At 41.9% G+C, this 22,675-nt stretch overlaps 2 protein-coding genes across 2 annotated transcripts; both read left to right on the top strand.

Moving 5' to 3' along the window:
- Window positions 1–1,263: 1,263 nt before the first annotated feature.
- LOC118312169 (complement C3) lies at window positions 1,264–17,340 on the top strand. Its single transcript, XM_035636545.1, has 43 exons — window positions 1,264–1,419; window positions 1,980–2,175; window positions 2,299–2,461; window positions 2,604–2,698; window positions 3,071–3,159; window positions 4,068–4,150; window positions 4,247–4,334; window positions 4,475–4,577; window positions 4,830–4,950; window positions 5,165–5,280; window positions 5,641–5,787; window positions 5,992–6,091; window positions 6,183–6,277; window positions 6,377–6,568; window positions 6,726–6,881; window positions 7,143–7,272; window positions 7,376–7,444; window positions 7,753–7,950; window positions 8,055–8,175; window positions 8,284–8,372; window positions 8,521–8,660; window positions 9,038–9,250; window positions 10,023–10,086; window positions 10,181–10,270; window positions 10,374–10,580; window positions 10,829–10,904; window positions 11,047–11,206; window positions 11,420–11,515; window positions 12,460–12,610; window positions 13,026–13,111; window positions 13,734–13,811; window positions 13,922–14,077; window positions 14,189–14,251; window positions 14,440–14,521; window positions 14,705–14,753; window positions 14,919–15,009; window positions 15,096–15,185; window positions 15,289–15,391; window positions 15,542–15,631; window positions 15,967–16,059; window positions 16,191–16,274; window positions 16,826–16,970; window positions 17,075–17,340. The coding sequence occupies exons 1-43, from the start codon at window positions 1,343–1,345 to the stop codon at window positions 17,214–17,216; spliced, it is 4,977 nt and encodes a 1,658-aa protein (XP_035492438.1). The 5' UTR covers window positions 1,264–1,342; the 3' UTR covers window positions 17,217–17,340.
- A 1,679-nt stretch (window positions 17,341–19,019) lies between these two features.
- asf1bb (anti-silencing function 1Bb histone chaperone) lies at window positions 19,020–22,477 on the top strand. The gene is made up of 4 exons (XM_035636544.2): window positions 19,020–19,318; window positions 19,918–20,033; window positions 20,191–20,367; window positions 21,434–22,477. Exons 1-4 carry the CDS (start codon window positions 19,210–19,212, stop codon window positions 21,629–21,631), a joined length of 600 nt encoding a protein of 199 aa, XP_035492437.1. The 5' UTR covers window positions 19,020–19,209; the 3' UTR covers window positions 21,632–22,477.
- The last annotated feature ends 198 nt before the right edge of the window (window positions 22,478–22,675 follow it).

Genomic DNA, 22,675 nt, shown 5'->3' with positions numbered 1-22,675 from the left:
ACAGGCGAGTCCACCTCCCTACAGGCGAGTCCCCCTCCCTACAGGCGAGTCCCCCTCCCCTACAGGCGAGTCCCCCCCCACTACAGGCGAGTCCACCTTCCTACAGGTGAGTCCACCTCCCTACAGGTGAGTCCACCTCCCTACAGGCGAGTCCACCTCCCTACAGGCGAGTCCCCCTCCCTATAGGCGAGTTCCCCTCCCCTACAGGCGAGTCCACCTCCCTACAGGCGAGTCCCCCTCCCTACAGGCGAGTCCCCCTCCCCTACAGGCACGTCCACCTCCCTACAGGCGAGTCCCCCTCCCTACAGGCGAGTCCCCCTCCCCTACAGGCACGTCCACCTCCCTACAGGCGAGTCTATGTCAGTGTCTGAGAAGTGAGATGTTTTTTTTTTCTATCACCTGTCAGAACCTATGGTTCGGAACAAAAGAAAAATTGGATGCCAGGGTCATTAATATAGGGATCAGCATTCATGAGGTGATTTGCATTGACTATTTATGGTTAAAATGGGCGTGTACAGGGCGGGATATGAGGCTGATTCACGTACGCACACTTGTAGGTGATCTGTGATTTATAAAGGGAGAATTGCGCACCGATGTGCGTACGCACGGTTTTATAAGTCTGAATATTTTTCGGCGTACGCCATTTTCGGCTTTTGGGCGCATCTACACTTTTAGTAAGGATCCTACGCAAAGTTTTATAAATGAGACCCCTGATATTTTCGGAGGGGGAAAAACAAATGACAGATACATTCAGTATAATTTTTGCAACCTGTAGAATTATCAAGCAATGGTACTCACCTGTTGGTGATTCCAGTCAACTCTCCAGGCACTCTGAATACCTGAATACATTTGTCCATTCAAATCATAAAATTTACTGAGACATTAAATTGTGTAATTTAAATTACGAATAATATAATCCAAGTTAATAAATAAAAACCTGTTGGAATCACAGACTGATATCAATTGAAACACAATGTTATTGGGGAAAATTCCCCGATGATGAAACTCCAAAAAGCCGTGCCAGATCCCGAAATTACTCAACGCGAGTTGTCTGTGAGTTTGTGCATGTTGACTTTGTTTGGTTTAGCAATCAGTCAAGCATGTAGACCCTCAATGATTTTCTAATGTTTATTTTTTCCCCTCAGAGAAGAGTTAACCTTTGTCGGAACTAGTTTCTCAACTGCTGCTGGGAAATTGTGTGTAATTGCCTTAATGTTTACGTGCGTGCAGACAGCTTCGGGAGGGGGGCTGAGGTAGGGAGTTGAGGTGGAGCTGAGGGGATAAAAGGGGCGAGCGGCAGAGCAACTGTCTACATTGTCAGCACAACAGAACCTGGAGGAGGATGAGTAGGACTCAACTGTGGCTGCTGGCCTCTCTGGCCTTTGCCTCTGTGACTTCTCTGGTTGACGGTTCTCCATTGTGAGTATCCGCCTTACCTTTTTTCTCCCTGAGCTTGAATCAATGCAATAAAATCATAATAATATTCAGTCTGTTTTGGTTAAACTGACAACTCAATCTGGGGTTCCCTGCTTTTATAACCGATTTAAAAAAGTTGGATACATATATTAGTTTCATTCAGTTCCATTTCATTTTTGTCTTACATAATGGAAAGTTTCTGTCACATAAGTGAATGCTGTCTTTCCTAAATATAGTTTGAAGTTTGCACAGTATTTAGTTTCAACAGACACAGCAGACAGAGTCCAGAGTCATGATGAAATGTTTGTTGATCCAGTGTTGGAGGGTTGATTGAAGTCCATGCTGGAGCTGATGACCCTCATCTGAGCTAATACATTTGTTATCTTGTAATTTAGATGAATTGAAGCTTTTACACAAAGACTCTGAGACAGTCATTCAATGCCTGAAATTCAAACAATATATAAAGAGCGCATTGGTCAGTCCATCAGTACATCCCTGACAGTACTTGGTGCAGAATGACGACAGCATGTCCTCTATCTTTGTCTTTTCACACTGATCCATAGGAAGGTGATGTCCTCCCCCAACTTGTTGCGGGTAGGAACGCCAGAAAACATCTTTGTAGAGTGTCAAGACTGCACAGGAGGAAACATTAAGGTCGATATCAACGTGATGAACCATCCAACCAAGACCAAAAGGCTGGCAACCACATCTGTGACCCTTAACAGTGATAATAATTTCCAGGAAATTGGACAAATAAGGGTACATGAAACACTATGGCTTTGTTGTTTTATATCATGACCTCACAGAAGAAATCCAGAATGTACAGTAGACTTACTCATCATACACCTCTGTCCCGCTCATGACTCTGATAACTGCCTTCAGATCCCGGTAGTAGACTTCAGCAAGGATCCCACCCTGAAGCAGTATGTCTACCTGCAAGCTCAGTTCCCCGACCGCTTGCTGGAAAAAGTCGTCTTAGTGTCCTTCCAGTCCGGCTACATCTTCATCCAGACTGACAAGACCCTCTACACCCCCAACAGTAAAGGTGAGCTCGGGATTTAAATCAGTGCTGGACAACCCTCAGTGAGATTCCCTAGTACATTCACAATATGTCACCTGATTCATTTACACATTTTTAATTATTTAAATGAATGAACTGTATCAACCTGTCTCTCTCTTCCCGTCAGTCCATTACAGGATGTTTGCAGTGACACCCCGCATGGAGCCCGTGGAGCGGGATGACGAAATTCAAACTGATGCTTCCATTGTCATTGAGATTGTGGTATTTCATCTAAACTTACTCAGAACACAGATTAAAAAAATAATAATATTACAATCAGCTTAAAGGCACATCATTTCCCATCTCCCATGTGCTCGTAAATACCAACAATTGCAAAAAAGTATTCAGTGAACCTTACAGTGAAATGCCATGTTTCATGTGGATCTCTCGAATAGCCATCCCGTCACTCTCACTCTATGTGGTGAGTTGCACATTCGACATCTTTGATAGCCAAGTACCTGTGTATTGAACCGATTAAACTCAGAGATGTTAGACATATGTTGAAAAGTCTTGGTTGTGGCATTGTTATACTGCACCATACTGTTAAGTGGCAAGTCTCACTGTTAATGTTTGCTCAATGAATTTGATTTTTAGACTCCGGAAGGCATCATTTTACCTCTCGATCGAGTCTCTCTGAAATCAGGGATCCACTCCGGTGATTACCAACTCGCTGAAATTGTCAGGTCAGTAGCCAATTTTTAATTTTTGTTTTATACAGCTACCTTTAAGGTTTGGACAGCTGATTAAGAAATGTATATAGTCATATTGTGCACAAAGTGTGAAGACACTTTGACTCCTCAGGGCAAACGCCACAAAATTAAGGAATCAATACTAGAGAAGCACAACTGAATAGGAAAGGGTCATGAAGAGTTGAAAAATTGTTTTATGGGTGTATCGCCAACCAAACATGAGGAGTCTGACAGACTTTGTTTGTAATAATTCATTTTTATTCAAATTTGGTGGTAATTTCCAGTCTCTACAGCCCATTGCATACCAGGATTCAATGTATTTTTTACTCTAGATTAGAGTTTACAAAATGAACACTGATACTGTATTGAAGAAGACTTGAAACTATAGCGATTGAGACCATTAACACCTCATGAAAATGTTTACTTAAGTTATGAATCAAGTGAGAAGAAGAGTCATTTTCTCGTAGACTTCTATAGAAACAGACTTCTTTTTGTTACCAGTGAGTCGCCCTCTGCTGGTGATTCCAGACAATACAGGCTTCAGGCACTTCCACATTGGCTTCATTTGCCGGACCCGCTGACTACGTCCATTTTTATATACAGTCTATGGTCCAATGGCAAAAGTTTGCTGATACCAGTGGATACCAGGAAATTAGTGGTTCCAGCCAAGGAATAGTCCAGTACATAACCCCCTCCTGCAAGAACTGCATGAACTGATGCTTAAACAAATGAGAAATGACACGTTTATTTATTATGTTTTAGTGTTAGATACTGCTCTACATGTAAAGCATTTTAAGTCAAATTATTTTCTTGATAATTGACAAGTGTGTTCTTTTGTGTGTGTGTGCGTGTGCGCGTGTGCGCGTGTGCGTGTGTGTGTGTGTGTGCGCACACGCCTGCAGTCCTGGACTTTGGAAAGTTGTGGCCAAGTTCCACAGCAACCCACAGCAGAGCTTCTCTGCAGAGTTTGAGGTCAAAGAATACGGTGAGTTTTTTTTTTCTCTAACTCAAGTCCTATAAGGCATTCAACATATTTTCACCTTAATGTTGGAAACACAACAAAATGCATTTCATTTTTCAGTGCTGCCCAGTTTCGAGGTGATACTAACACCAGTAAGCTCCTTCTTCTATGTGGACAGTCCTGAGTTCACAGTCAACATCAGAGCTACGTATGTGAAGGTTTTTGTATTGTGGCTCTTGAGAAGTGGCTTCAATAGTCATTTGCTGCTTATGTTAAATTTTGGTGATCACATTTTTAATGGTCCAATTTGACTTCTCTGTGGATTTCAAAATTATCTTTTGGTTTCAGGTATTTGTTTGGTGAAGAGGTGCATGGCACAGCATACGTGGTATTTGGGGTTTTGCATGACAGGCAAAAGAAGAGCTTTCCCAACTCTCTCCAGAGAGTGATGGTGAGCACATTCTTACATTCTTGCTGTGTTTCTGTCTGTCAGTTTGCCAGTGTGTGGGTCATTCTGTCTGCAAAATCGACACGACTCTAAAATGACAAATGTGTAGGATTTTCTTGCTTTGCAGAGGCCCGTAGGTATATCACTGCATTGTTATATTCTTACCTGCAGATAGTAGTATAGTACAATATTTGATGTTCAGTATGAAGCCAGGCTGACCTGAAAATGTACCTTTTTTGTATTATCACACATTAGATTGAAAACGGTCATGGAGTGGTCCAACTGAAGAGACAGCACATCACACAAACCTTCAGTGAAATCAATGACCTGGTGGGGAGTTCGATATTTGTAGCTGTCAGTGTGCTGACAGAGAGCGGTAAGATGGAGAGACTGGATGTTCGTCCCAATTCTGCATGTCTGATTTATTCGAAAATTTATTCGAAATTATTGGTGTCTAAAATTTTCTAACTAAAAACAAGAGGGAAATAAAGCCACGAATGAAATAAAACTTGTATGTATCGGTTTATCAATAAGAAAGTGAACAAATGTTAAATGAGCTTGTGTGTGCGTGTGTTTGCATCAACTCAAAGGGAGTGAAATGGTGGAGGCGGAGTTGAGAGGCATCCAGATCGTCACGTCACCTTACACCATCCACTTCAAGAGAACGCCCAAATTTTTCAAACCAGGAATGTCCTTCGATGTTGCGGTAAAGCACCAATGCATATTTACATTTTTATAAAATGACAGCGACAATATATTTTACTTCGATAAAAATCCTTTCCAGAAACAATTTTCTTCTGCCACTCTAAATACAGATTACTTCAGTATGTTCCGGAAAAACATATTTTTTAATGAGGAAACCGTAACTTTCATGCCACCAATCTTTCTTTTTTTTCTTCAAGTGGCACACACGGTTTGATGCTTTCTTACTAATTTTAAGTGTTTGGTACATGGTGCAATGTTTTGATCTGTCATGGATCTTCTGTGATGCAACATAAATAGAATACTTTTGTGAACCAATTACGTATTTCTGGTCGCTCGGCTGTTCTTGTTTCGTTGATGGCAGATTGAAGTTGTGAATCCAGATGAAAGTCCAGCACAGGGTGTTACAGTGGTGGTGAATCCAGGTGCTGTGCAGGGTTTAACTGCAGCCAATGGCATCGCAAAGCTGACCATCAATACAGTGGCAAGAGACCCAAGACTGACAATCACTGTGAGCCCCGAAATTCCTTGATTTTGTCTTTTCCCTTTTTACATTTCAGTCCAATTGCAAATGGAGGCTTAAACATGCATCAAACCACATTTTCAAATTTTTGCCATTCACTTGCAATAGTGAGAACTTTTGTGTTTTTCTTTATACCCGATAAAGGTATAACCATGTGTGCATGCTAACCCCTCTGTGTGTCTCTGATCGCAGGCAAAGACCAATGATCCTAATATTTTACCTACAAGACAAGCATCAGCCACCATGGAAGCGCTCCCATATAAAACTAAAACCAACAACTACATCCACATAGGTATAAAAAAATAATGCTGAAACAACATCAAGACATCAACAACAAGATCTTTTCAGTGTCTTGCACTTATTACAAAATATTATTTTGGCAGGTGTGGATACAGCAGAGCTGGAGTTAGGAGACAATCTGAAAATCAACCTCAATCTAAACAGGCAGTCAAATGAAGACACTGATATCACATACCTGGTGAGAGATGTCTTCTTCTTTTTTTGCCTTGTGCTACAACCCATGTAGTGTATGAGCTCATGTTTGTGTATGTACTGATGTGTAAATCTGTGTCCCTAGATCATGAGCAGGGGTCAGTTGGTCAAACATGGCCGTTATAGGACAAGAGGCCAAGTACTGATTTCCCTGATAGTTCCCATCACCAAAGAAATGCTGCCATCATTCCGCATCATAGCCTACTACCATCAAACTGATACTGAGGTGGTATCAGACTCTGTCTGGGTGGATGTCAAGGACTCCTGCATGGGCTCGGTGAGTTACACTAATCAAGTGAACAAACGAGACACACAAAGTGAAAAGGTCAATCCAGTACTTCCAGGACATATTTGTGTCCAAGAAACACATGTGTGTAACTTGTAACAAAAGCAAAACTGCATGTCACATCCATTGCCCTTTCCTTCACATTCAGCTGAAGCTGGAATCATCTAGACCTGCTCCGTCCTACGAGCCTCGCAGGGTGTTTGTTTTGAAGGTCACCGGGGATCCAGATGCCACAGTGGGACTGGTGGCGGTTGACCAAGGCGTCTACGTCCTCAATAACAAGCACCGGCTCACCCAGAAAAAGGCAATTTCTTCATTTGATTTATTATCTGTGAAAATAATTTGAAGGGCGTGGAGGTATAAATGGATTTTCACTATGTGTTACCAGTCAACCTCCAGTTTGCTGTATATCTGTCATTCTGCAAATGCACTGCATAGATAAGTCTTTCTCACACCATAGCTGAACTTGTCCTGACAGTTTACAGATAGGTCTGTTTCGTTTTACACACTGCAACCCGCTGCTGAGTGTGTTTGTATTTCTGTGTGTGACATCCGCTCTGTTCAGGTGTGGGACATTGTGGAGAAATATGACACAGGCTGCACACCCGGCGGAGGGAAGGACAGCATGAGTGTATTCTTCGATGCCGGGCTGTTGTTTGAGTCCAGCACTGCTTCTGGGACTCCCTACAGACAAGGTGACAAGGCTGCTGCACTGTCATTGTTTTACCTCCACCAACTCTCTTCCAGGTCCAGCCTTGTTGTGCTCTGTTTAACACTTAGCCTGTGTTGCATTTCCAGAATTGAAATGTCGAGTCCCCAGCAGGAGGAAAAGATCCACTACAATAATGGACGTCACGACCAGCTTAGGTAAAAAAAAAAAACCCCAGAGCTCTTAACTACCCAGTCACCACAACTTCTGTCATTGACTCTCACAATACTCAGCTTCACCATGTATTGATCAAATGATACAAAAATGCTGGGACTTTTGTTTTTCACTTATTCAAAGCGTAAACTTGGGATTTTGTGCTATGTGGATGAACTAGTTTATTCATGTCGGTTTCAAATTTGCCCTATTTTAAAATGCTTTATTTCAATCTTTCCAGTTTTTGTTTTGTACTTCCGACAATCCTTTCTCACCTCTCACGTCTCTTCTCCACAACCCTCTTACTTTCCAGTGGGAATTTATAAAGATCAGATGCAACGTGAGTGTTGCTTGGATGGTATGAAAGAAACCACCCTCTTGTACACGTGTGAGCGGCGCAGTGAGTACATCTTTGACGGTGCAGCCTGTGTCGAGGCCTTCCTGCACTGCTGCAAGGAGATGGAATCCATGCGAGTTGAGAAGAAGGAGGACAGCCTCAAGCTGGCTCGCAGTAAGAGATGGGTGACAAGGGAAGGGGCAAAGGGTTGGGTGGGCTATCCATTGAGTGGTATTTATCAAACAATCCGAGTGGTGACCTTTTTAATGACCCTCTAGGTGAGGAAGATGACAACAGTTACATGGACAGCAATGAAATTGTTTCTCGCACCAAGTTCCCAGAGAGCTGGCTGTGGTCAGACATCAAACTGCCTGCTTGCCCTCCACAAACGCCACACTGGTGAGGCGACTAAAAAAATACATGGATGACTTCATTCATGACATCACTAGGATTCCAGGCTGTCCCCTTTTACCTCTCCGAGCCCCTTAACACTTCTCTTTGTTTCAGTGATTCCACATCCTTCATGAAAAATGTGCCTTTGCAAGACTCAATCACAACCTGGCAGTTCACTGGCATTAGTCTGTCAAGAACCCACGGTGAGGATTCAGTGAATGAGATCCGTCTTGGGTGTTAGTTATTACCTGAATAATCTTTAAACTCTTTAATGTCTTTCACCCTTTTTTCCCCCATTGATCTCTGTTTCATCACCTTTATTTATTTTTGATCATCACTCTCATCTCTAAGGAATCTGTGTCGGCGAGCCATTAAAAGTGATTGTCCGTAAGGAATTCTTCATTGATCTCAGGCTGCCCTACTCTGCTGTCCGCGGAGAGCAGCTGGAAGTTAAGGCAATACTCCATAACTACAGCCCTGATGATGCCATTGTAAGTCTGTGCAACGCTGCTCTGTTGTTTCAGGCTGGAGACAATCATCTCCAGTCTTTGATAAATGTAACGGCGGCTCAATGCTACTTGGTCCAAGGACTGCGCCTTCTCACTCTCGCAAAAGATCAAATAGATCTTTTGGCAAACGATGTTAAGAGTTAAATTTCTTCAAATCATGAGTGAATCTTTTTTGAACGACCGATACTTAAACTGACGATTTTTACTGATATTAGTTTTAACACCCTTTGCACATTGTCGTTCGTTTATTTATGACAAAGTGTACCGGACATTGTCAAACATGAAAGTCAAATTGTCAAACACGTCCGCTTGGTGGCAGGTCTCACTCTCTTCCTCCACCTTTTTCTCTCTTCCTCAAGGTGCGTGTGGATCTGATGGAGGAGGCGCACGTGTGCAGTGCAGCTTCTAAACATGCAAGGTATCGTCAGGAGGTCAGAGTCGGGGCCCAAACTACACGATCTGTACCCTTTGTCATTATTCCCATGAAGGAAGGACAATTCCCAATTGAGGTCAAAGCAGCTGTTAAAGACTCGTCACTCAATGATGGAATCATGAAGATCCTGCGGGTGGTGGTAAGGGAAACAGCTTATGTAGAGCTTCTTTCGTCTTTTTTTTTAAAGATATCAAAACAGTTCCCCTGCTGCAGTACACTGTTCAATAAAAACGTGCTCAGTTTTAACATTACATTACTTCTCACACCTGTTACTTTGTGATGTGAATATACATATATATACATATATATACATACAATATACATATTCAGCATCTCCTGCACGTAAAATGGCAAAAAAATGTGTTTGTTCACTTCTGTTAAAAATCACTGGCGAATATTGAGTTTTGAAAAAAAGAATTGTGATTTGGATTGTTTGAGAGTCCAAGTTCGGGGCTTGTAAATGTACCTTCTTATATAGTATCATCAGAAAAACCACCATAGGAACAAAAAGTCATGCTCAATGTGCATGACTTTCTGCTAACAGTTCTACAATTTCACATTTCCTAACAAGGCAAGGCTTACCACTGTTCAAGTCTATAGCTGTCAGAGATGAAGCAAAATAGTGATGATGATTTAGTGTCCAAATACTGCTCACTATAACAGTAAGTGTTGGATATATATATAAGGAGAACTGAGTGATTTCATGATTGGGGAACAAGCAGCGCTCTCCTTTGATAAAGGCAGTATGAGGAAGCAGACGTCTCTTGTGGATTTAACATCTAATGCAAATATACACTGGATCAACCTTTTCAAAATGAACTGTGAATAAAACCGATAAGGAAAGAATATTCAGCATTTTGTCATAGACCAGCATAAAATATCTGTGATTTCCCATGTTGTTTTGTTCCCAGCCTGAAGGCGTACTGGTAAAATCTCCAAAGGTTATAACTCTAGATCCCACTAATAAAGGTGAAGGTGGGTCAACCAATTAAATAGCTACATTTTACATTCATGTTGTAATATTCTACCACTTGAGTTGATCCCCCGACTTGCCCGTTTCTCCCTTCAGGTGGTGTACAAGAAGAAATTATCAACAGTGGAATACCAAAGAAAGATTTGGCTCCAAACACACCTACGAGCACACAGATCTCTGTGACAGGTGTGGTCCCCCACAACCAGTGAGTCGCGTGGTTGCTGATTTGTTTTCTTCGTGTTGATTTACGGTGCTTCGGGGGTTTTTTTGTTGGTCTGTGTACGTGCAGGGAGGGAAAATGTTGGTGGCCTAGTGGAGAACGCCATTAGTGGGAAATCAATGGGCACACTGATCTACCAGCCATCAGGCTGTGGAGAGCAGAACATGATCCACATGACCCTACCTGTCATCGCAACCACGTATCTGGACAAAACCAACCAGTGGGAAACCGTGGGCTTTCAGAAACGAAACGAAGCCCTCCAGCACATCAAAACCGGTAAAATCACCCACGCGTACTGATTTGCAGATGAAATAACTGAATATACATATAAGCACATGCATATCAGTTGTTTTGTTTTTTTTACCAAGATTGCCTTTTTTTCACAAACAAAAATACCATCAGAAAAATATCCTTTAAACAAGGAGCCCAATTCAACATGACTTCTCAAACTATCATCCAATGCATGGGCTTCGGCAGAGTTAATGACATCCAGTAAGAACATTGTGTGTTTTGTTCGTGTCCAGGCTACCAGAACGAGCTTGCCTTCCGAAACAAAGATGGGTCTTTTGCTGTGTGGACCAACCGCAAGGGTAGCACCTGGTGAGGCATCCAATCATCCATGTACTCATATGCCAACGTTTGCACATCCTCCCCTTATGTAGATTTTGACTATGCAAGGATGGGTGTATCTCATGTGCAAATAACTGGAACCAAACAATCAGCCCCTTCTTCTCTCTTTCAGGCTGACAGCCTATGTTGCCAAGGTGTTTACCATGGCCAACACTCTGGTGGCAGTGCAAAGCGAGGTGATCTGCGACGCGGTGAAGTTTCTGATCCTTAACGCACAGCAACCCGACGGCGTGTTCAGAGAAGTTGGAAGGGTGTCCCACGGAGAGATGATTGTGCGCGCATTAATTTCATCAGCATCTTCAATTTCATGCCAAAAAATAGCTGATGGCGATGAAAAAAGTTACATGCTGTATCACCTTATACGAATACAAATGTGTGTGTGTGTGTGTGTGTGTGTGTGTGTGTGTGTGTGTGTGTGTGTGTGTGTGTGTGTGTGTGTGTGTGTGTGTGTGTGTGTGTGTGTGTGTGTGTGTGTGTGCTCGTAGGGTGATGTGGGTGGCACAGATTCAGAAGCCTCCATGACGGCCTTCTGCCTCATCGCCATGCAGGAGTCTCGGACACTATGCGCTGCCACTGTCAACGTGAGTGCCTCGCACACATTTGCATTTACATTTTCTTTCACCTCTTTTATTTCTTCATTTACTTACTCACGCCACATTAGTGAAACCACTTTCTGTTGATAGACGACACATACTCATACCGTTTACAGTGATTCTTGTGGGAGATTCGCCGCTCAAAAGGTTTAATAAGGTTAGAAACAACTGAGGCCTTTATTCCAGACATGACAGATATTAACAAAAACAGACTTGCACTTCATTCTGTAACAACTTGGCTACATTGTGTATCTTTATTAGTTCAGATTTTCCGACACCATGCTTTTATGTTCGCTTGGGATAATGTGGTGTTACCAAAACACAATAAAAACAGTGGTGGTGCCGGTCATGAGAGGCCTTTTTTGCACAAGTTAATGTAATTAGTTAATAGTGTCCTCGGGAAGTCATGCTCGGTTGTAGGTTGAAAGCCAGAACAGACATGGACAATTGCATCTTATAATAGAGCAGATCATCACACAGTTTGAACTTCCATGAAGACTTCCTAAAGACTAACATAAACTTTTTACATGCAGAATATTTTACTGTCTATAAACCCGCGCTGGCTTTGGTTCCTATTTATGGTTGATAGTCTCTGATCGGCCAACCACTAGGAAAAGGGTTCAGGAAATGATCAGTTGAGCTGACGTAGTTTTAAAAATCCAAAACATCTTGCTAATTATGTTTGGAAGGTTGATACTGTGTTGAGATTTCTTCTTTAAGAGTAGCGTCAGCAGTAACTGTTACTAATGCGGCTCAGTATGGCTCTGAAGACACATGCTTCGACATTCCTGAGCAGGAGTAGACTCTGAGCATGAACGGATGGACTGCTCTTATCTCACCCATTTGCAGCCTTTCATGTTTGCACTGAAATTCCTGCTGCTTATCCGTTACGCTGATTCCTGCCTACCGTCCTTTCTTCTCCTGATGTGCAGAGTCTGCCAGGCAGCATAGACAAAGCAGTGGCCTACCTGGGGAGGCGGTTGCCCAGCCTCACCAACCCATATGCTGTGGCCATGACATCATATGCCTTGGCCAATGAAGGCAACCTGGACCGAGAGACCCTCTTCAAGTTTGTTTCCCCAGGTGCTGTCACACACAAATACTCTAGAGATGTATAGGAGACCAAAATAACACACATCCACAAACTATTACATTTATTAGAGCCCGAACATCATAATGTCATGGTCGATATTATGGGAAGATGATTTCTACTTTTTTTTTCTCTTGTCCTGCTCAAAACAATTTTAAGTAATTCATTTTAAGATATTTTGCAAAAATGGTTTTAAGATATGTGTCCGTATTAAAAACAGAATATCAGATTTTTTTTTGAACAGTCAAAATCTGTATTGGCCTTAAAAATCCGTTATCAATCCAATTCTCTTGTGTGCAAGCCTGTGTGTGAGTTTCTGCTCACATTTCTTCTGCTTTGATTAATGTGTTTAAGTTTGTCACAAGTTGTGCTTGATAATAAAGAGTTATTTTTCTGTTTTATCCTTAGCGTTGTCCCACTGGCCTGTACCTAAAGGACGTATTTACACACTGGAGGCCACAGCTTATGCTCTTCTTGCTCTCGTGAAGGCCAAGGTATGCATGTCACGCTTACATTATTTGTTTTTCACAAGCATGTCAAGCTGCAGAAATAATACAATACACTCATAAGCCCTGCTACCTCATTAAAAGGGTGGAGGGTTTATGAGGAGGGTCAGCGAAATGTGTGTTATACACATTTAAATTTCAATATATTTCCAAATGTTTGGTTCTTTTACTAAACATCATGGACTCTGTTCAGTTCTGCTAACTATTTAACAGAGCACTCTACACTGTATATAGACATTTAATGGGCATTTACTGCCCCTCCGTTTATTTTATTATGGAATGAAAATCCAGCCGCAGTGAAAACAATTTCTACATTTTTCTTTTATTTGAACAACGTAAAAACCACGACGCAACACAAAATTGACAAAAATAAAAAGTTGATTTGTGATTGATTACTTGTATCAGGCCAGTGCCAAAACTCTACAAGGAGGATGTGCCATTATAGAAAAAAACTGATCAACACAGTGGGTTTTGGAGAAGTATAGAAATAAAAGAACCAGAATCTCCCCCTAGTGTTACTAAGGTTTTGTTGCTTTTCAAACGCACACAACAAAAAATGCACAGTCAACCACAGAGACGTCAAGTCTTTTCTCACCTTCTGTTGATAAAGGCGTTTGAAGAAGCCAGACCTGTTGTGAGATGGTTCAGCCAACAGCAGAAGGTTGGCGGAGGCTTTGGATCAACTCAGGTAACGCAGGACTACATCCATGTTGACCTCTGGCTGTTTAATGCAGTTTAACTTTTTTTAGTTTTTTCGTTAGTTCATGTGGATCTTTCCGTCATTCTTTTCCTGTCCAGGCTACCATAATAGTGTACCAGGCCGTAGCAGAGTATTGGGCCAACGCTAAAGAACCAGAGTACGATCTGAATGTGGACATTTTGTTGCCGGGCAGGTCAAAGCCTGACAGGTACAACTTCAACAACAACAACAACTATGCCACAAGAACATCTAAAGTGAGAACACACTCCGCCATCATGCCTGTTGCTTTCTGCATGTTGGTTACTTCTGTTGATGTCGTGTCTTTGTGTGTGGTGTTGTGTTGTGTTGTGTGTGTCCCCCCACAGGTCAATGATATAAACCAGAATGTGAAAGTGACGGCCACAGGAACAGGAGAAGCAACAGTGACAGTAAATAAAAAACATCTTTTTGCCCGCAGCTCTGTCATCTGTTGTAAATCAACAGTGTCCTTTTCATCCCAGATGAGACCAGATACATTTTTTAAACCTTGTGTGAACAATGCCTTTCAAATGGATACCTGTAATATTTGATGACAGTGCATTCAATATTAAAATGCCCTTTTTTTGCTGCGTCACAGATGGTGTCGCTGTACTACGCTCTGTCTACGGAGAAGGAGAGCGACTGTCAGAAGTTCAACATGTCCGTGGAGCTCATCCCGGGTAATTTGCCGCCCCTTGTCTCCTGTTGTTTGTTTGTTATCATTTGCCATCATTTGTCTGTTTGTCTGCTTCTATGTGCCTGTTTTGTTTTTCCCAACTGCATTCTGCGTGTCCAACATTCTGTGAAGTATTTTTCTTTGATGACAAAAGACTTTATGCTCATGCGGTATGTTGCTTCTGCAGAGAAAATGGATGACGAAGAGAAGATATACAAGCTGAGAATACAGGTTTTGTAAGTACAATAAAGAAATAATACTGAGTGTTACAATAACATGGCTTGATACGGGACCTTTTCTAACCTGCTATGGTCCCTTCATTACTCCACTTTACTCTGATTCTGTTATTCATATTGTGTAAATGGTCCAATTAAATTGTGCACCATCCATTTTCTGCTCAGATATAAGGACAGGGACCACGATGCAACCATGTCGATCTTGGATATTGGCTTGCTAACCGGCTTCACCGTTAACACAAATGACCTGGACCTAGTAAGAGCTTTAAAAAATCTACACAAAACCCACACAGCCGTATATGGTTTGGAAAGGTGTCTGACACTCTATATGTTTGTGTGTAGTTGTCCAAAGGACGTGCCCGCACTATTGCAAAATATGAGATGAACACACTCTTGTCAGAGAGAGGCTCACTGATCATCTACCTGGACAAGGTAAGACGCCAGCCTTTCTTCCCTCTCTCCCCTTTTCTCTTTCCTTGTTCTCTCTCTCTCTCTCTTTGTCTCTACCTCACCTCTGCTCTACATTTCTCCACAGGTTTCTCACACACGACCAGAGGAGATCACTTTTAGGATCCACCAGAAGCTGAAAGTGGGCGTCTTACAGCCGGCGGCTGTGTCTGTCTATGAGTATTATGACCGTAAGTCTCAAACACACTCAGAACTCTCTGTGCTCCAGAGAGCTTCAAGGTCTTTTTCTCTGCCGCAGATTGAATTTGATGTACATTTCCACTGATGCATCGATGCAGTTAGCATAATTTTGTTTCAATTATCTTCCTTTCCCATTGCAGAAACCCAGTGTATGAAATTCTACCATCCACTGAGGAAAGCTGGTCAACTACTGAGGCTCTGTAGAAATGAGGAATGCACATGTGCTGAAGGTAAACAGGACGGTGTCTCTGTGAAGATGCACCTGAAATTCTTGAAGGAACTCGTAAGCACTAATACAGAACTTCATGAAGAAGTGACCATTCATCCCCCTGCATTGTCTGTTAACTGCACCTTAATAAATCTGGATACTTTGAGACCAATTGAAGATTAAACGAGACTGGAGGAGTTGGTCGTGTAATGTGACTCACGGTAAATCAGCAGATTGTTGCGCAGGGATCCGGGCATGCGTCAGCTGCAGTCGCCCATCAACCAATCCACACAGCCACACACGTGCTCAAATGATCAGCTCCTGACTTGTCCCCTTGTGCCCATTGTGTGTTTTCAGAGAACTGCAGTATGCAGAAGAAGGAGAAGATCAGCAATGATCAGCGCACGGCCAAATCCTGTGAGACCACGCCGACCAGCAGAATAGACTTTGGTAAGACGCAATCGAAAATGATCTGCATTGATGGAGAGATTTGTCTTAATGCGAATGACTTGTATGTGAGAAGGAAATTGAGAGAATAAGTAAGCAAGTGAGGTAACACACTGCAACTTGTCTATCCTCAGTGTACAAAGTGAGACTGGAGCAATTTACTGAGGAATTGTCCACTGACATTTACACAATGCGGATAGAAAAGGTGACCAAAGAAGGTGGGTGTTCATCTTCTCCTTGAACCATCTCAAATTTACAATCCCCTATGTAATGTTTTATCCAACAGTTATCTAAGTGTCTTCAAGTTGAAGATGGCATGGATTCTTTTTGCCACTTTTATAAATTTCCAGGGGGCTTGGCATCACATCAGTGGTGTTTCTAGTCTCCCAAACGTGGCCAGTTAAAGGAAGCACACTAATTAGAATTTGTGCTGTGAAGCAGACGAAAAGATTCATTTCTGTGTGCCAAGTATTAGCAGCAGGCTAACTTAGCCTGCATTGCAAGGCAACCCATGGACACAGCAGCACGTAAACCCTTGTAAAACTGTGAATTATTTAACACTTCAGTTTATGTACAGGTTTAACAAATGTTACCACAACTGTTTCCAGTTTTTATGCCATGATAAGTCAGGCAACTCCAGCTGTAGCATCATATTTCTACTGCACAAATATGAGAGAGTTATCAATCTGACTCCACTGGACACTGAGCTTAAAGTGTTTGCACTCAATCTTTAAATATCTTCCGTCTTTTGCCATTTTTCTAATCACAGGAAGTTTCGATGTGGGTCCTCTGGGTAAAGTACGGCACTTCCTGAGTTATCCACACTGCAGGGAGTCTTTAGATCTGGGCGTAGGCAAAACATACCTCATCATGGGCACGTCGAAAGATATTCACAGAGATGACAAAATCCAGTCGTAAGTTTGTTCTTTGTGTCTACATTCTTTGTGTGTTGCGTGTCGTATCTCATACTCTTTAGTTCCATGCATCTCACATGTGTGTTTCACTTTTCTGTCCACAGGTATCAGTACGTGCTCGGTGAGAGAACCTGGATCGAGTACTGGCCCACGAACGCAGAGTGTCAAACTGATAAATACGCACCTACATGTTTGGGCATGGAGGAGATGGTCCAGCAGTACCTCCTGTTTGGGTGTCAGCAGTAACTTGAGAAAATGGTGGCCTTTTCAAGTTGTTTTATTTTGCATTACCCTTCTCTGCCATGAGATATATGGGAATTTAAAGTTACAACATGCACTGTGTGATTAAACTCTGTTGGTCTTCTTCTAATTGTCTATATCTTCTTACATATTAGTTTTGGTAAATGTAATTAAACTGAGGTGATGAGCCGTATGATAATATTCGGACTGGAAGTAGAAGTTAAATAAACTTTAATATGTTTGTCATTTATAAGCTGGATAGAGTAATACTTGAGGAAGTTCAGCAGTGTAGAAATAAATTTCAAATCTGCTGTGAATTGCAATAATAAACAACTCAAAACATTGTAGATCAATTCATGATATATGTAGCAGTGATAACGCTGTGGGTTTTAGCCGCTAAATTGGTTTAGCATGAAAATGTCATAATAACAAAAGACTGTGATTGTTGTCTATAAGGCTTGTGATGCAGCAGGTGCAGCAGCCTCTCACAAAATAAAGTCGCTCTGAACTTTAAACATGAGTGACTAAATGTCTGAATGACCAGTGAAGCAGATCAAATTTAGCTTCAGTGGATTACATCAAATTGACATACATGAATAAAATGCATGTTTGTCTTAAATGTCTAATGCAATTGGAAAGGGAAATTTCATTTTGCCGGCAGTGGTGCACTTACCGGTGAATTTCTGTCATTTCTGAAGATAGCTTTAATGTTTTGACTGCGTCTTGGCATTTGTATGCCTAATACAGAACAACTTCATAACAATAAGGCCAGGGTTTTACCTGCAGTGTCAGAATAATTTAGAATTATTGGTACTGAGTAAGGACTGAAGATCGAGTGCTGGTGCAACTCCAGAATTCTGTGTCTTACATAATGAGGATCTGCAGTCCAGTTTGCAGCTTTTGTTAAATAAATCAAGGTACTTTAAAATAATGCCACCTGACACAGTGAATAAAGTTCAGAGCATGTCTGTTCTCACTCATCTAGGTCATAGAGGGAAAGTCCAGGGGAATGATGAAATGTTGTATTGAGCAAGTGTTGGATCTTAATCAAGACAATCATTAAGTTACCAATTCAACATATTCAATCAATGAACTAAATTGACAGAGGACTTTTCTAGTCTTGAATGGCCACTCAAAGCACTTTCACACCGAGATTCACACTCACCCAAACATCCTTTCTACATCATACATAATTCACAAACTCCTGAGCCACAGCTCAACAGCACGACTGATGGTATTGAGGAAAAAAAAAACAAAAAAAAAAACAATAAGTACATATATTTGACATTTTTCCTCAGTTTGTCAGGGCCTCTGCCTGAACACCAATGTGGTGTGTGTAGGAAAGTGCTGTGTGTAGGAACAGCAGAGGGAATGCACAAAACAAAGTAATGAAGGATCCAGCCTAATAAAAAAAGCTGGCATAAACATCTGTGAAATGCACCACAGCAAAAGAATTCCAGGACAAATCAATGTAATGAAGAAATATTGTTTGGTTTTGTTTGCTGAAATATATTGGTACAATTCTTATTTTATGGCCTTGTATGGATGTATCACCTAATATCACTGAGAACATGTTGGAATGATGGAAGCAAATCCTCTGTGATTTGAATGTTATGCTAATACACGAAAAGAAGAACAAACAGAGGAATTTCAAAACATCAAAGAAGGAACTGTCCTGGACGAAAACGTTATAATTTGGACCCGTTTTTTTGTTGTTGCTTTTTTTGCAAACGAACACTAGGGGGCAGCAGCACGCCACGACGCGACTGACAGTCTTCGCGGAAACAAAGACGGCATAGAAGAAGACCTGTGACGTGTTTCCGCCTTCAGTCCAGTCGCCGCGGGTCGATGTTGGCCTTCCTGGGACAGTCAAAGAACCAAACTTTAATTTACGCCCTTTGAAGACAGAAAACGCAACAGCGTGCGAAACAGCCCGGGAACGCCGAGACAGTATTTTCACGTAACGTATCATAGAAGCCAAGTAGTTTGTAGCTCGACCATGGCCAAGGTGCAGGTGTTGAATGTAGCTGTACTGGACAACCCGAGCCCGTTTGGAAATCCGTTCCAGTTTGAAATAACGTTCGAGTGCATGGAGGATCTGCCGGAAGGTAGGTTTTGTCTTCAGCCAGTGGATAATACCAGTTAACTTACGGCGGGAGATGCTAGCTGTTCAACACCAGCTGTACATTCTGCTTATGTAGTAACTTTCGCCCTGCGGGTGTTTGGGGCGACTAACTGATGAGCTCGTTATTTAGCTCGACGGCCACGCGGTTATTATTCGTCGTCCGCGCTCGTTTAGTGATGTTTCATTTGACAAGTTGTTGAAATTTGGCGCTGGCGCGTTTGTGCACGGCGCCCCGCCCACCGCGCGTAGTGATTGGCTCGTGGACGTTCCTCGAGGTTTTTTTCCGCTAAGACGATTGGTTGATCAGGTAACGTTTCCGCAGCAACAGACAAGTCGAACTAGTTGCCGCGAACCGCCGAGTGAGACACCAGTTGGGCAGCAGTATGATGATATGAAGTTTCCTCGGCCTTTTTTTTTTTTTGAATAGTTAATGCAGGCATAGATGTCTGGCAGCAAAAACCAAGCAATGCAATACCCATGTCCAATGTGTGTGTTTGTAATATTGTTTACATAACTGAGCTATACCGTTTTTTTTTTAAGAATTCACCACTTCTCACTTTTGTCCTATATGTGTGCTATTAGACCTGGAGTGGAAAATCATCTATGTTGGTTCAGCTGAGAGCGAAGAGTATGACCAAGTCTTAGACTCTGTTCTTGTTGGCCCGGTACCGGCTGGCAGACACATGTTTGTCTTTCAGGTAAGTAGTCACATGTAATCTTCCGCCCTCTCCCTGTCTCTACATATTAGATGTTTGGGGTTTGGTAATTCAGTTTGCTTGGCACTGCATTACTAGCATGATTAATGTTGACCTCGATGTGATTTCCTCCTCTTTGTGTTTCTGTCGGTCTCCTCAGGCTGATGCTCCTAACACAGGGCTGATTCCAGAGAGTGACGCTGTCGGAGTGACTGTAGTCCTCATAACCTGCACCTACCGTGGACAAGAGTTCATCCGCATCGGTTACTACGTCAACAACGAATACACAGACCCCGAACTACGGGAAAACCCACCCCTCAAACCAGACTACACTCAGGTAATGCACACACACACACACACACACACACACACACACACACACACACACACACACAGATGACAGTCACTGTCTTCATAACTTGCTTGTTTACGAAATCTGGAAATTTTAATTTCCTGTGTCTGATGTCTGCAACTTTCTTGGCAAAGTTTCCCTTGAACAGAGGGGTTTTACTCTCTGTGAGACCGTCCTTATCAAACACATGTTAAATAAATCCATAAACTGAGTTCTACCACAAATAGAAGTGTAGGGAAATTGCCCATAGCAATCTGTCCGTGCTTCATTGATATGTCAATTAGCAAAAATTACCATTGTGCCTGAGCTGCAGAAAGTATAAACATATGGCGAAGTACATGGACCACGCTTGTGAAAAGTATTAAGTCTTAATTATACACTGTTCTCTGCTGCCCTCTGCTGCTCTGGAATTGGTCTTACAGGCAACAGTAGCATCAGGACGGAGTACAATATATTATTAAAATGTAAAAAAAAAAACAGTATCGCGCACCTCTGAAATTTGTTAATGTAAAATCTTTGGGTAAAAAATATTTTTTTTGCTATTGGCCAAAATGTATTTTATATTTAAATAACATCAAACAACATTAGGGAACATTAGTAAATGTTGTATGTTAACATGCTGTTATGGCACATATATTTTCATCCATATCAGTGAAGGAGACTTTACCTTGACCTCCTTGCAGTAATCGATCACTTTACATTTTTTAAAAAACTTTTTTTTAAGACATTTTCAAAAATAATGCATTTTCATCTTTATTTCAGTGACGGTACGACGTACAGGTGACTCAGTATTAACAGCTCTGCTGCAGTCCGTCACTTAATTCCTGCTGACGGACGCACATAATTTACATTAAAGCGTTTGATGAATCTGACGTGGCCTGTTAGTAAGAGCAAATGCAAAAGAAATTTAGGACAAAATATGAAAATTTTTACATTACAGAGATTGGGTGTAGAGTTTGAACAATTATGAAAATGTTGAGTTGTGTTTAGGGAAATGTAAGAGTCATTGCCATGCTATTTTTTGATACTCAACCAGTTCTCATCCTCTCAGCTCCAGAGGAATATTTTAGCCTCCAATCCTCGTGTCACCCGCTTCCATATAAACTGGGAGGGCTCGGCGGACAAGATGGAAGACGGCGAGAATGTTGACCCGTCCCCCAACATCAGTGGCATGCTGCCGCCATCCTGTGTAACAGGAAAGATGCCACCTCTTGGACTGATGCCAGACAACTCCATGGACTGCATGTAAGAATCGTCAGATTAACATAATGGACATGAAGCCCTTCTTATCCGTAAATAACCCACATCGCAAAACGCATTTGGACAAGGAGGCCATGGATGTATCTACATGACATGTGGTCATTAACAGGAAGCACAGACATGGCAGCGGGGGACACTCTTTTTATATATGCCATGCACAGATGGGGTGGATCTGGGATATTCACCTATGGTTTTCTCTCTTGTGGTCTCTTTTTCACCACACAACCAGCACTTCCTTAATTTTACTGTACTTCTGTCTTGGATCATATTAAAGCTGAGCCAGAGACATTTTGAGTCATTAGGGTGTGGTGATTGTGTAACAGGAATGCCATGTTCTTACAGCCCTGAGACTTGAAAGTCATGCTGATACACTGATTTTTGTGCTCTTGAGGATACATACATTGTTCTCATGTGTCATCTCATGTGAATTAGTAGCATCTGACTCTGTGGAAACAAATTTAGTCTTGAACATGGGCCTTACAGTTTAGTTGGACAGCTTGTGCAGAGTACAATCTTGTACTTGCAAGTTTTTTCACCTTTAGTTGTCCAGATAAGTCAGTAAACCTACTGCTTTGAACAGGCCCCAGTTCAGAAAAAAAGTTCTAGAAAATGTTACATACGATGTCTGTCTGTGCGCGAAACATGGAGGTAAACGAGATATCAATTTCATATTGCAGTCTAGTTGTTTTGATAAACATAGGCCTACTGTAAATAAGTGCTTATTTTGTCTTCAGGATAAGGAGACCTGTTTTCTTTTTGTACTTACTATATAATCTCTGCCTCAGTATTTGTAACGACAGTGATGGGGTTAATAAAGTTTGGTTTGTGGACCTTGTACTGCTTTATGGTAATCGCCACATCTTACACAGCTGCCTTCCTTCTCGACTAGTGAGGACGCTCAGCAGCAGCAGTAAGACTGCATGTGTGCGTGCGTGTGTGTGTGTGTGTTCATCATCCCACTCCCCCCCTCCCCTCTGTCTCCTTTATTTTTTCCAATTTCATTCATAAAATGCGGCAGCATCACTCCTCCATT

This window comes from Scophthalmus maximus, chromosome 8 (assembly GCF_022379125.1).
Source record: "Scophthalmus maximus strain ysfricsl-2021 chromosome 8, ASM2237912v1, whole genome shotgun sequence".
Classification (NCBI taxonomy): domain Eukaryota; kingdom Metazoa; phylum Chordata; class Actinopteri; order Pleuronectiformes; family Scophthalmidae; genus Scophthalmus; species Scophthalmus maximus.
The sequence above is the reverse complement of the archived record's forward strand: the minus strand, read 5'-3'. Positions and strand labels throughout refer to the sequence as shown.

Excerpts from the sequence above, each read along its gene's own strand:
- LOC118312169 (XM_035636545.1), top strand. The coding sequence starts at position 1,343 with ATGAGTAGGACTCAACTGTGGCTGCTGGCCTCTCTGGCCTTTGCCTCT. Across the intron at positions 2,176-2,298 it reads AGGAAATTGGACAAATAAGG|ATCCCGGTAGTAGACTTCAG; the intron begins GTACATGAAACA and ends AACTGCCTTCAG. Across the intron at positions 15,632-15,966 it reads GGAATGCACATGTGCTGAAG|AGAACTGCAGTATGCAGAAG; the intron begins GTAAACAGGACG and ends GTGTGTTTTCAG.
- asf1bb (XM_035636544.2), top strand. The coding sequence starts at position 19,210 with ATGGCCAAGGTGCAGGTGTTGAATGTAGCTGTACTGGACAACCCGAGC. Across the intron at positions 20,034-20,190 it reads GACACATGTTTGTCTTTCAG|GCTGATGCTCCTAACACAGG; the intron begins GTAAGTAGTCAC and ends CGGTCTCCTCAG. Across the intron at positions 20,368-21,433 it reads TCAAACCAGACTACACTCAG|CTCCAGAGGAATATTTTAGC; the intron begins GTAATGCACACA and ends TCATCCTCTCAG.